Source organism: Limanda limanda, chromosome 15 (assembly GCF_963576545.1).
Source record: "Limanda limanda chromosome 15, fLimLim1.1, whole genome shotgun sequence".
NCBI lineage: Eukaryota > Metazoa > Chordata > Actinopteri > Pleuronectiformes > Pleuronectidae > Limanda > Limanda limanda.
This window is the reverse complement of record NC_083650.1, coordinates 19,078,574-19,092,133: the sequence shown is the minus strand read 5'-3', so window position 1 is coordinate 19,092,133 and position 13,560 is coordinate 19,078,574. Positions and strand designations below refer to the sequence as shown.

General features: G+C 45.3%; 1 protein-coding gene across 7 annotated transcripts in view; it reads right to left on the bottom strand.

Annotated features, from left to right (window-relative positions):
• Positions 1 to 218: 218 nt before the first annotated feature.
• Positions 219 to 13,560, bottom strand: part of cpeb3 (cytoplasmic polyadenylation element binding protein 3) — a 41,811-nt gene continuing 28,469 nt past the window's right edge. For 6 of the 7 annotated variants that reach the window (XM_061086958.1, XM_061086953.1, XM_061086954.1 and 3 more), the window contains 4 exons: positions 6,576 to 6,694; positions 4,287 to 4,401; positions 3,586 to 3,767; positions 219 to 591 (listed from right to left, as the gene is read on the bottom strand). In XM_061086958.1, coding sequence (XP_060942941.1) covers positions 364 to 591; positions 3,586 to 3,767; positions 4,287 to 4,401; positions 6,576 to 6,694 — 644 coding nt within the window. In that variant the 3' untranslated portion in view covers positions 219 to 363. The remainder of the gene's footprint in view (positions 592 to 3,585; positions 3,768 to 4,286; positions 4,402 to 6,575; positions 6,695 to 13,560) is intronic. The other variant, XM_061086959.1, reaches the window with a different exon arrangement.

The following is a 13,560-nucleotide window of genomic DNA, read 5'->3' as shown; positions in this document are numbered from 1 at the left end:
GTGTGTGTGTGTGTGTGTGTGTGTGTGTGTGTGTGTGTGTGTTTAGTGAAGTCTTGTGCCAAAGTGCAAATTCTACGCTGATAGACTTTCGCTTTTCTTCCCCCCTCCCCCAAAGCTCCATCAGAGGGGACCAGCAGGAGATGGGTTCAGTCCCGTGTGTTTGGTGGAATCCATGAGGTGTTTGTGGGGGGGGGGCCGGGTGGAGGAGATGGGGCTGTGTATCGTGGGAGGGGAGGGGGGGGGGGGTGTTGCAGTACTGTCCCAGGCTGTGGGATAGCAGGAGGCCTTTTATTTCTCTTTTTTTAGGGGTCAGGTGTGGGTTCACCGGGGCGGAGTTGACTTACGAACCCCCCCTTCCCCCCCTCAGCTCCAGCGGAAGGACACGTGTCGGGGTCGGTCCCCCCCCTCCTTCACCAGGGGCTTGTGGAACTCGCGGCCGGCTCGCGAGTGGATGCTGGCCCAGCAGTACTCACAGTAGTACTGCAGGCAGGTGACGTTGGCACAGAAGAAGGGAGCGAACTTCCCCCCGCAGCGCGCCCCCTGGCACTCGTCGCACATCTGGTCGTCCAGGACGTACGGCTTCACCTCCACCTGGGGGGGGGGGAGAGAGAGAGAGAGAGGAGGTGAGCTTCTCATCTTCCACAAACACGCATCGAGACAAACAGGATTCTAATCTCATATTCTCACTTAAAACACTCTCACTTAAAACTTTTTTCAAAAATTAGTGGTGGGGGAAAAAATCGATTCTGTTCAGTATTTTGCGCCCGCGATTATATCAATACTGTAGCACAAAGAATTGCAATATTTTTTAATTTTTTTTTTTTTAATTTTAAATTTTTTTTTAATACTTTATTTACAATTATATATGTAACACCCCCTGGCTGGCAAAGCATGACGAGGAGAGTTTCAGAGTTAAAAAGATACCTAGTGTGTCTGTGGAAAGGATGTTCTCCACTGCAGGAGATATAGAGGAGCACTTTAACATATGAGCAGGTTGACCAACTCCTTTTTCTGAACAAAAATGCCAATATTCCCAAATGAATTTAACATTTTGGGTCATGACCTCGCAGCCAACTGGACTGGACTCAACACATTTGTTTATTTTTCTCAATTTGATTGAAGCTCTAGGTTACTCTTATTTATATGATTATTCTCAGGTTTATGTTACTCTATTATGTCTGCTTGATTTTACTGTATTGTGTTTAAATAATTGTAAGTTATGTGCTGGGAGCTCAGCGTTCATGTGAGAGGTCTCCTATTCAAGGACAAAGTTTTTGCACTACCCTTTCTTAGTTTTTGCACTTCAGTAAATGTGTAGAAGACAATGTTGTTCACAGAATTAAATGTGACATTTGAAGTGAGTTGAGCAGTCTTATTTTCCTCATTTTTTGTAATGCCTTTGAATAATATGGGGGACATGAATCGCAATATATCGCAAATTTTTGCCAATTCCCACCCCTATCAAAAATCTTCCTAAATCTGTTTTCTTCTTCCAGCCTATAACACCAGTTTGTTATCGTCCTCATCTGGCTGTGAAATAAAGGGGGGGGTCTTCGGCGTTCCGCTTGATTGACACTTGAAAGCCTCGGCAGCTACATTCTGGGGGGTCTCTGGTAAAAAATCGTTACAATTCACCTCAGCTCACTTAAAAACCATATGGAAAAATCCTACACTCTGCTGTGAAGGAACGCAGTCAGCTGACCTGCTTATAATAATCAAAAAAATACAAAATGAGACCAGAAACCTCGCTTTTTGTCCCACTTCAATATGAACAAATATATATTTTAACAAAACAGACACAGCTTTCTTGCAAATATCAGCTTGTACTGAAGAAAATGTAATAATCACTCGCCCCACCCATCTGGACGGCAAAATGCAAACAAAAGCCGGGAGCCGACCGACACACACCAACCCAAACAACACAAATACAAACCAAATCATTCCCCAAAACCCCAAGTTCTTACGATCCCTCAGTTCAACAACTTAAATAGCCTGTTGTACTCCTATCACGTAAAAACCCCAAACAAACAGGTTTATGCAGGTGTGTGAGACGCCACGATATTCCACACAATGGTCTCACAGTAATTCCCGAAAGTTTCTCCAAGGTAAATCCTCCTCTGTAATGACAGGTTTCTAAAATAAAACCTCAGGTACCCCCCCGTCCTCCAGTAAAATGAGTTTGACCACTGAGCCGGGAGATAAGACATGAGCGCTCTGTCTCCATGGAGACGTCTCGGTGCACGAGTGGGCAGGGCTGGATGCTAACCTCGTTATAGAGCGGCCACGAAATGAAAGGTTATCGAATCCTCTGACAGTGGGAGTCAGCTACAGTGCAAAGTGCAGAGGAGGAGGAGGAGGAGGAGGAGGAGGAGGAGGAGGAGGAGGAGGAGGAGGAGGAGGAGGAGGAGGAGGAGGAGCAGGACAGGAAGGAGCAGAAACTATTAAACTCCAATATCAACTCAGGGGACGAGACGCAGAGCAGAGGTGATGAGCTTCTATGTGCCATCATCAAGAGACATTAATGAACTTGTTATTAATGCTAAAGGCCAGAATGAGAGAATTAGAAGAAAAAAGGCGTCTTTGTTTCATAGCACAACTGGAAAGTCATCAGAAGAGTGAATCTCAAGGATGTCGTCCCCTTGTGTCTCAATTTGACTCCTCAGTTTCTTTCAAAGTGCTAATTCTGTCAAAATATGAGTTTTTTAATGAATTATTCAGTGTGCAATGCAGTTTGGTGACCAACACAAAGACACAGCACAAAGCAATTATGTAAAAAATGAAGGGGCAAAAAGAATGCAGGGGGTTCATGGTGTTTGGTTCAGATTATTGTATTGGAGTGTAGGTGTGAATGTGGATTATTGGGTTTTTGTGTCGAGGACGTAAAGAGGAAGGAGCAGGAAAGAGGAGACAGTTTAACACTATTGTTTGTTGCTGACCCCGGTAAGGTCACCTGATTGTTGTTTGTCATGTGACCTGGTTCTCAAGACTGGTTCCGTGTTTTGGTTGTGACTCATCTTTAAAAGGACACAGCTTTGTTCACACCCTTCAAGTGTTATTTGTATTCCACACAGCTCCAGTCAAAATAAAGACACTCCCAGAAAGAACCCCCCTCTGAAGATAGCCGGTGATAGCCGGGGTGTGGTGGTGGGACGGCCCCGCCCTCCAGAGGCTCGACTTCCTGGCCGACAACCAGTCTCTCTCGGTCACGATCTGTCCCACTGCAATTGGCCGGCGAGCCTAAAATAACCAGGCTGCAGCACGGCCCTGGCTATACGTGCATAGGGAACTACTATAATTAAACCGACCCTATGTGTCTGCAACTTGAAACATCTGTCGGGACTCCCGCAGCCCAAAGCCCTGGTGATTACACAGCCAGGCCCGGCCTTGTGTTATTGCAGGCTGCACCGAGCAGTTGGCTGCAAACGCTGCTCTAATGAAAGCTGTGCTAACTGGGAGAGAGGGCCCGGGCAGAGTTCAGCTCGGATGCACGCCACGGGAACGACCGTGGAAACCTCAGCTGTGGTGGGGACCCTGCTCTGGGTCAGAGGGAGGATGTTGTGAAGAAAGGCACGTGAACCCGCTCACCCTTTTGTCGATGTCGTTGTGCTGCAGCTGGACGAACCGAGCGCTGATGGCGGCGATGTAGCTCTGCTGATTGGAGAAGGCCACGCGGCCGGCTCCCTTCGGGTATTTCAGCTCCGGGTCGGTGTCGATGCCGGCGTAGCACACGCCGCCGTACAGCCGGTCCATGATCATCGCCAGCTCCACTGAGGAGAGCGAGGGAGGAGAAGACGAGAGAGAGAGAGAAGATTAGTGCTGCAACCAGTCCTCAGAACTCTCAGGATCTTTTTTGAGTTAAAGAGCGTTTTGCTCTTGGTTTGTTCTCAAGTAGAAAAGCCTTCAGTGAATTAGAAAAACTTGATTGACACAGGTTATTAACTGACGTACAATTCTACCCTGTTGCACTATTCATACGAGCAGCAGTCTCAGTCGGCTGGTATAATTAGTTGGGGGGTCACATTGCAGACAAGCCAGCGATGTTTATCCCTCGAACAGAAAGACTGAGCCTTCCATTACACCATGAATTCTTAACATGACGAACATTTGGCTCACGTCCTGGAAACCCAAGTAGAGGATTGCTTTCTCTCGGAGAGACCTTTTCTTTGTAGCCTCCGGCCTCTGTGCTCCGTGCCAGTCAATGTTATGAATCCAATTTAGAGGCTTTCGGGGTATCTCATAACGAAAAGAAAAGAAAAAAAGATGTTCCATTCATGTAAGTCAGTTACCTGCACGCAGGGGCCGCGGCACTCCTCCAACAAAGATGGTCTTGCGGGGGTCCAGGGGCTGGGAGCCGTCCATGACAAAGTCACTGTCGCTCAGGTTCCAGGGACGGATCTGGACCTGCATGTAAAAGATACAAGAGGAAAATAAGGAGCCAATGTCGTTAGTTTTCTGCCAAATGATTAACACTTAAACTTAAAGGAGACATATTATGCCCATTTTACCACAAGTTGATATGGTTCCTTGGGGTCTTAATGAAATGTCTGTAACATATTTTGGTCAAAATACCACAAGGATCATTTAAAACAGCACCCTTTTTACCCTGTCTAAAGCAGCCCTCCTCAGATTGACCTGTTTTTAGCTCACCATCATCACCATCATCACCATCATCTCACCGCCTCCAGAGAGATGATGGTGATGGTCCAAGGCCATGTAGCGAGACTCCCTACATGGGCATGGTTTAAAAAATGACGTGTATTACGGTCGTAATCCCATTCAACACCATCTAGCGTATTGTTTCTGACATAGAAGAACCACAATAGATCGCGGGAGTTCCTGGGACAGTAGACATGCCAGATACCCAAATTAACGTGTAGAAGCACTACAAAAGTGGAATTTTCATAATATGTCCCCATTAACTACACAGTCTGCACTTTGTCTATAATTTTGATAATAAATGATTGGTTTGAAGATTGGAACGATGAGGTTTGGTATCATGGGTTTCTTGGGGGAGTGGGGTAGGGTTGATTCGATGTTGGGCCCCCCAGGTTTCTTTTGCCCAGGGCCCCGGAAGTCCCTTGACACGCTCCAGGAAATTAAATGCAGTAATTTAGAAGAACGTGTGGCTCAAGTGTCCTTGGACAAGATGCTGAGCCCCAAATTGCCCCTGACGGTCCTGCTGACAGTGTACGAACGGTGTGGGACAGAAAAATGCTGCGTCGAGAAGCACTGTGTGAACGTGTGCGTGAACGGACTGTAAATCACTTTAAAGGGGACATATTATGAAAATGTCACTTTTGTAATGGTAATGGTTAATGGATTTGTATAGCGCTTTTCTAGTCTTGATGACCACTCAAAGCGCTTTACAGTACAGTTTCACATTCACCCATTCACACACACATTCATACAGTGCATCTACTTGCAGCATTTTGTTATTCTATTGGGGGCCATTCAGGGTTCAGCATCTTGCCCAAGGACACTTCGGCATGCAGATGGTTCAGACTGGGGATCGAACCCCTGAACTTTAGGTTGGAGGACGACCACTCTACCCCTCAGCCACAGCCGCCCACAGTAGTAGTGCTTCTACACGTTAATTTGGGTATCTGGCATGTCTACCGTCCCAAAAACTCGACTCAAAGCAGGTCAATCTGAGGAGGGCTGTTTTAGACAGGGGAGAAAGGTGCTGTTGTAGCCTGTTAAGAGGCAGGTGAGATTCGCCTAAAACGCCTGTCTGAGGAGTACCGAAAGTATATTGAGCACTGTTCTTAAACCATTTGGAGTACATGCATGATCTTGGTCTCTTTTGCAAACATTCTGAACTTTCCCCTGCAACAGTCAGAATCACTCTGAGTGCTACTGGCATTGAGTAATAGCAGTTGGAACACAGTGAAGTAGAAGGTTTTTATTTCCGCCTGAATACTTTTTGGTAAACAGATGCCTGCAGATGACTCTAGCTGGGACTTATGAGCTAGAAAACATGTGGGACCCGAGCATGAAGCCTTGACTAGCCGTGGTTCAAATTTGATAATAATACCACAGAAAATGAATATTTCACAGATTTTGTCCTAAGGGCATGTCTAGGCGTTTTCCACAAAGGCCATTTGGAACTATGGTAACCAACTAGGCTAACAAGGCTACTTTTACACTCAAAATCATACTTTTATTTAAAGGAGGCAAAACCGGTCATATGGTTTAAAATTTATACAAATAAACCACTTTCATGTTGTTTACACCTAGATGCTTATCTGTAAAACAGCCCGCCCGTGGGCTGATGCATCCTTGTGGTATTTTGACCAAAATATGTTACAGACATTTCATTTAGACCCCAATGAACCATATCAACTTGTGGTAAAATGGGCATTATATGTCTCCTTTAATAGGATTCATAAGACTAGAGCATATATATAAGGTCATCCAATAAACAACGTAATAGAAAGAAATCGCAAACTTGTCTTGTACTTTTATCACCGAATATTCATTCATGATTAGATTTTTAGCAAACAGTTTAGCTCCTAAAAAGAAATGGGTTTTAGGACAAACAAAGCAAAACCTACGTGTTGTGTTCTGCCACTCACCGGCTTGTCTTTGATGGTGGGACTGGACACACACAGGTACAGTTTGCCATCCTCCTCGATGCAGGCGTCAATTAGAGCCTGGACAGAGGTCTCTTCCTGGAACAGCAGGAAGGCGTAGCCTGCAAAAGAAGAGCAGACTCGGATTAGAGGATAAAAGCAGATGTCCATCAACAGAGACTGTACAGTCACAACCTTGTGACTATGACAGTTTAGAGTCCATCTATATTTACAGATCCTACATTGTGCAAGTCACAGTACGATGACTAAGCCTCATCTTTTTTTCCCTTGTCATTCAGACTTTGTCCTTGTGGCCTGTTCTTCTGTCCTACGCCTGCCTCCATAAGCTGCTCTGCACCCGCTGCCACTTCCTGCTCACACTGCTGCAGATTAATGGCTAAGAGTCCTTCCCCCCCCCACACTCCTAAAGGAACCATGCAAAATTGATCAGCCCGACACACTCCAAATCTTCCCAGAAAGGTGGGTCACATGGAGAGAGTTCAGTGATGTTTTTGTATAAGGCAACAAAAAGAAGTCATTCTGTACTATTGAATTATTAATCATCGAGCGCAGAGGCCTCATCCAAGGTCAAAGCCATTAAGGAGTTTTGGGACAGACAGGAAACCAATTCAATAGTTAGAATCCATGACTCAACTCTGTGAGGGTCGGAGAGAGAGAGGGATGTGATTTATAGGCTGATCAAAATAAGCACTGCACGCCGAGAAAAGAGGAAAGAGTCAGCAGCAGAGAGCCCAAAATCGACTTTTAGACGGCAGAGAGATGAGTGCAATACTGTCAGTGAGCACAGTCGCCTATGGATGGGTTGTAAATTATTAGTGTATTACTCTGATTATGTTCGCAGGAGCCCAGCACCACCTGTGGCACTCATGAGTCAGGGGAATATGAGCTGCTGTGTGAGCAGAGCAAGTGGGTTCGGTAGATATGCACAAGTGCACATGATCTCACACACACACACACACACACAGTCTCCGACTTCTGAACTCTCCATTTGCAGCGTCTCTTGGGAACACTACAAAAGCCATGTGTTCCAGTGTCTCTTGAGAAGCCGTCTCTCCGTATCACCCTTGTGCACACACACACACACAACCTCAGATCCACACACACGCTTATTTCCTCAAAGGCATGAGGGAAATTGGCAACAGGGAATGTTCAACTGTCATGTTGGGAGAAAGGGTGCACGTGTACGCTGCTGTTAGAGGGAGACAAGGAGAGAGTGCGGAGGTGGGGGATAAAAGCTGGATGAGAAAGAAAAGGCAGCGTGTGTCCTCAGGAAGCTGCTCTACCGACAGGCGTCTTTTGTCGGTGGGAGAGTCTGTGACGTGTGTTTTGTTGCATGTGATGTAACCCCCATCACAACGGCTCTACTCAAACCTGCCAGTCATGGACGGCTTGGACAGTGGAGTACAGGTGTGAACATCTGGTATTATCATCCGTCCTGAGAGATCTGATCACAGGTCGACCACTTTAGTTAAAAGAAGAAAATCTGGTATATTTGGTGAGTGTGTGAATTTGATTGAATGTCAGTAGGCGGAGTGACTGAGGATCATTCTAGTGAACGATAATGCCTCAGGGACTCTCCTCTGTCAATCAAACCCGCCCCATCTCAGATAAATGGTTGTGACTGGTGCAATCTGTCTGGACAGGAGGGGTCAGACCCACCTGTCAATAAACATGAGCCTCCTGGTTTGGGATCAACACATTAGCAGTGTCAGGTGACTATATGCATCTAGTGTCAAGTGGTTCCTATAATGAGCACAATAGAGTCAAATGACCTCTTCTTAAATCTTCATGTTTTCTGTAATTACAACTATTTACCATCCTGGGAAAATCTAATGGCAATCAGCTGCTTTAAGTGACAAACCAATCTCTGTACTTTTGAAATCGGTCGACACGAAGCCAACAGAGCCTTCGTCGTGTTTGTCCTCGTGCCTCGTCATCACCCGACACAAGACCCCAGACTCTGTGTTGCCGGGTTACATAAAGAGGGTTTGTCACTGGAACAAATCATGTGGTTTAGTACTGACATCCCCCTAAGAGGAAAAAAACTGCAGTCTTGCACAGACACAGCCACACACAGACACACACACACAAAAACAAACAACGTGAAAAGGCAGAGCTAGCCAGCAGCTTGTACAGTCTGAAAGAGGGAACAACGAGTTCCATGACCCAGGGCAGGAGAGAGGCAGAGGGAGAGAGAGAGAGAGAGAGAGAGAGAGAGAGAGAGAGAGAGAGAGAGAGAGAGACAGAGACAGAGAGAGAGAGAGGCAGAGGGAGAGAGAGAGAGAGAGAGACAGAGAGAGAGAGAGAGGCAGAGGGAGGGAGAGAGCATACAAACAGAGAGACATGTGAGGGGATGAGAGAGCAGGCGGAGTGAGATAAATGTGGGGGGGGGGGTATAAAGGCAAACCTGCTACCGTAACTACGTTATAAAGCTTAAGTTACAAAACGGATGCAACAGGTCTGGAGAGTGAGTCTATCAACCACTACCACACTCAATTTCACGATGACGGGAGCGTAATAGTGTTTTGATGGCTTCCATTAAATCATTCAGAACGCCATCAATCCATCCACACTTATCCCTAGGGCCGCGGGGGGGGGGGGAGGCTGGAGCCAATCCCAGAAGACGAGGTGCACTCTAAGACAGATCGCCAGCGTATCACAGGGACAACATACACAGAGAAACAACCATTGACACACACACTGACACCTACGGACAATGTAGAGTCTCTTGACCTACGCTTCAAGTCTTTGGACTGTGAGAGGAAGCTGGAGAAAACACACACAGACATGGGACGGACATGCAAACTGCACAAAGCAAGACCACCGCCGGCCATTAGATCCACAACTCCCAGGCGAACTTCATATTAAAATTGAAAAAAAAAAATAAGAACTTTACAATGCTGCAAACCTCTGTAGGGGTGTCCGACTATTAATCATCCTATACAGGTCAGTAGTATACAAATAAGCCGTATTCAGACTTCAGCTCCAGACCCAATTGGCTCAGGAGTTTGCCTTCTTACATGAAGAATTCAGCAGGAGATTCACTGCTGAGTCACAGAGCACTAAGATATCTGTGGAGCGTTCAGGTGAGGGTTGGCACAGCTGCTGGAGGAGGTATGCAATGTATAAATTGTGCTATGGAAATCATGTGTTTTTGCTTACAGCACATTGACGCCGGCATCACCAGAACCTCTCTTGATATCTTTGTCGATGTTTTCTCTGTGTATAACACCACCTGTTCCCCGGTGATATCTGATTCTTTTGTTTTTTTTCAGTTTTGCGTTGGTCACGTATTAGAAACCTCATCAACACCCACTCACTTGCTGGGAATCCTGCGGAGGATCTCTTGCCGTGTCCTCACATGGTCTCATTCTGGCACTGACATTATCCAGAGTTTTAACTAGGGGGCGGGCAGGAGAAACTCTGGAGAAAGTCCGGAAACTCTCCCTCGGAAATGTTGTGTACTCACATACAGCGCCTCCACAGAACGTCAGGAGATTATCTGGAGTTGAGTGCATGTCTGAAAGCAGCTCCAGACGGCTTTACACTTCATTTCTGCACAATTTGACATAAAACTGGATCCATAAAGTTTTCTGCTCCACTTTATTATTGTGTGCTTTTCAAAATCCAAGGTAAATGGTCTGTGCTTTATCTAAATATTTAAAAAAATAAATCAAATATATATGATATCACCACAATATAAGAATCAGTATAAGAATAATTTACTCTCAAATATCATTCTGAATTTCTACAGTAAATACGTTGAGAAGAAGGCAGTGTGTGCTCATGATCAACAATCCACAACATGGCAAAGCTTTTCATGAAAATACAGCTTTGCCAGGAGTCCTCCATTCCAGCCGGCTGTGCCAGACTTCATGGGCACTGTGCCACATCAACGCTCTGATATTTAGTCTGAATGCTGCCGGGGATCTGTCTCTGTTTCCATCTGCCTTGCGCACTGCAGAGGCTTATGCCATGGGAGGAGAGTGGGATCTGCAGTGGCTCGTGTCTGAGATTTATGGGGCTTTGCAGCCGAGCTTCCAGCACTGTCCTCGGAGGGAGAGAATACATAGATCTGCATGATTTTTCCAGCGTGCACGGCCGTGTTTACAGACCAACGATAGGCAGATTGCCGTCGTGGGTTGCCCAGACAAACCCATGACAGAAGTCTTTCCTGCGACGGAGGCCAGCAGTTTGACTCATGGAGGGAGAGAAACGGTTACCTCAACAGCAACCTGATGACAATTACTGTAAAAACAGACATTAACTCACTAAGTGCTTCCACGCAACCACAAAAGTGCAACCTTCAAATAGTATCAGGCTGTAGGTTTTTTAAGGTAAACAGGAGCCAGGTATTAATGGAAAAGTTAAAGACAATGCTCATGTCTGTACATTTACAACGACTGGAGGGAAGGGTGGGGGTGTAAGTCTTGTTCTGTCCAAGAGTAAGAAAATCAGCCAATGGCAGCTCGGAGACTCACTGAATAACACTCGTAAACTCACTTGTAAATTGAATTTGAACAAACCGAAACGGGAAAAACTAAATGTTGTGGTTTTACCAGGTTTCTTTATGAGCCGGACTATTGCTTGGCTGAAGGTTAGTGCCAAACTAACCGAACCTGGCTCATGGCTCGAGCTTAGTATTTAATCCACACACATGGGTGGTATCCATCTACTCATTTCTTATTTAATATTTTTAAATACTTACATAGCTTTGTTATGCATTAGTCTCTAGAGCCGAATGTTTAACTTATTTCTAATTCATTTTTCAATCACAATGAATTGAATTTCACTTGTTTGAAAGGTCCGACATCAGGCTTGATTGATCTAACTCATAAAATACTAGCCCAGGACATAATCCTCTGTAAATTGACAACATGCCAAGAGTTTGTGCAGATTAAATAAAATAAAACAATTAATTATTGAGCTTAGTAGATGTTGTGTAACCTAGATTTTGGACAGAGTCACGTTCTACTACCAGACATGGCTGCCGGGGGAAAATCCATTTTTTTTCTGTCCGCTCAAACTGCTTCAGACGTTTGTGTTCACACCTCCTACAGTTAAAGTCTCGAAAAGTTCAGAGTTGCCGCGAACGTGTGAAAGCACTAAAACGCACACACACCTACAGTAGCTCTGCTCCCAAAGTCTGGAGGCGGTTTTCCGTGAAAGCGCGGATGAAGCCAAACCCCCATGTAGACGATATATATCCCATGAGAGAGGGAAAAAAGAAATGTGTAGCAGGGCTGTAACTCTGCCACAGAATGTGACCAGACCTACTGCTGACAGCAGCTTCCACCATGAGGAGAGACAGAGGTGGAGGAGGAGAAGAAGAAGAGGAGGGCTTGGCAGGACGGAGAGGGAGGGAGACACAAACATCTGCCCTCATATAAACAAATGGAGACCCTGAGGCTTCGGAGCAATTGGAGAGGAGACCGTGATGGAGGAGAGGCGTTGTGAAACCAAGCATCGTTAATCATCCCAATTTGAAGAAGGCACTCGGTGGATATAATCCCAACGAGAGGGCGAAAGATAAGAAGAGGCCTGAGAAAAGCCGTCTCTAATCACTATATAGTCCACTATATTGTGAATTAGCCACAGTGCTGTGCGAGTGTTCAGCGAAATTATAAAACCCTTTATAGTGGACTCATTGTATCCCACAGTGCATCGTGAAAAGTAGTGTACAACCTGTGTACAAACTGAGCAATATAAACCATCAAAGAAGAGGAGAGAGGACAGGACGTCTCACTCTGGCCAATCTACTTCTTTGTCATATAAAACAAATTGTGAGGAAGAAGACAGACAGGTTTAAATTCTCCAGCTTTTTAAAAACAGTCGGTTTTAGAGAACGTACCTAATATATCAAATGGCATACTTTGGATTTTAATGACCGGCATGAGACAAATCTATGGCATGAAATATGTAATAAGAGCAGAGCAGCAAATCACAGCACAAACTGCAGCAAACAAGTTCATTTCTTCATTTCTACACCCTATACAGTGAAGTAGGGGGCAGTGAATGAGTGGGTCATTTCGGACACAGCCAAAGTGTAACTGTTTCCACTGGAGCACGTCTCTGCTGCCACTTTCATATTCAACGGAAAAGAGGGAAAACATGGAGCTTTGACTGTTTTAACAGTACATTTTGTCCCATTATAATATTTAAAAAAGCAGATCAATATCAGTCGATAGCAAACCTCAGCTGTGACCTTTCCAAACCTTCAAACAAGTGTGACACACTGTTATTGCAGTGTGACGTGAGCATTAGCATTTGTAGCAGTTTATAGCTCCCAGCACTCAGTCTCCAGCACACTCACAGCCCGCCCCCCCCCCCTCCTTACTCAGTCACAGACAGAAAAAGCTCCCTAACATTTCTTCTTATTATTCCTATTGTCAACAACAGTCAGAGTAAGTGGGTAACATGAGAGAGGGGGACAGCAATGATGTGACCAGAGCATAATAAATCCACTTTTCCTATCAGGAGCCATATTTTTTTGTTTAGAACAATTCTTGTATAATCTAAAGCTGAATTTGGCCACTTTTCGGTATTGCAACATGATCAGAAACACAACATTATCTATCACCTTACAAAGATGACAAACATCATCTACACCTCCAGGAGATGCATTCATTAGAAGCAGTGTTTCTGGACACAGGTTCAATGAAAGTACAATATTCCGTCCCCTTGAAGCTCTGTTTTGTTCTCCACCAACACCTAACAAAAACACCTGGCTTCTTCGCTGCTAAATTCTTAACCTCAAATGCTTGGTGTTCACAAGCTTGTTGCCAACACAGTTATTGGTTGTTGGTTGTTGCAAACAGCTGCTCGCTTTGACTGGTAAAGAGGTTGAAGAAAGTGTTGAGAGTAAATCAAACCAGTAAAGAAGTGCTAACTTGAAATTTACAACAGACCAGTGGAATGTGTTCGCAGTGTCAGGAGACAGTGACGGCAAAAGGTTTGTTGTGTTGCA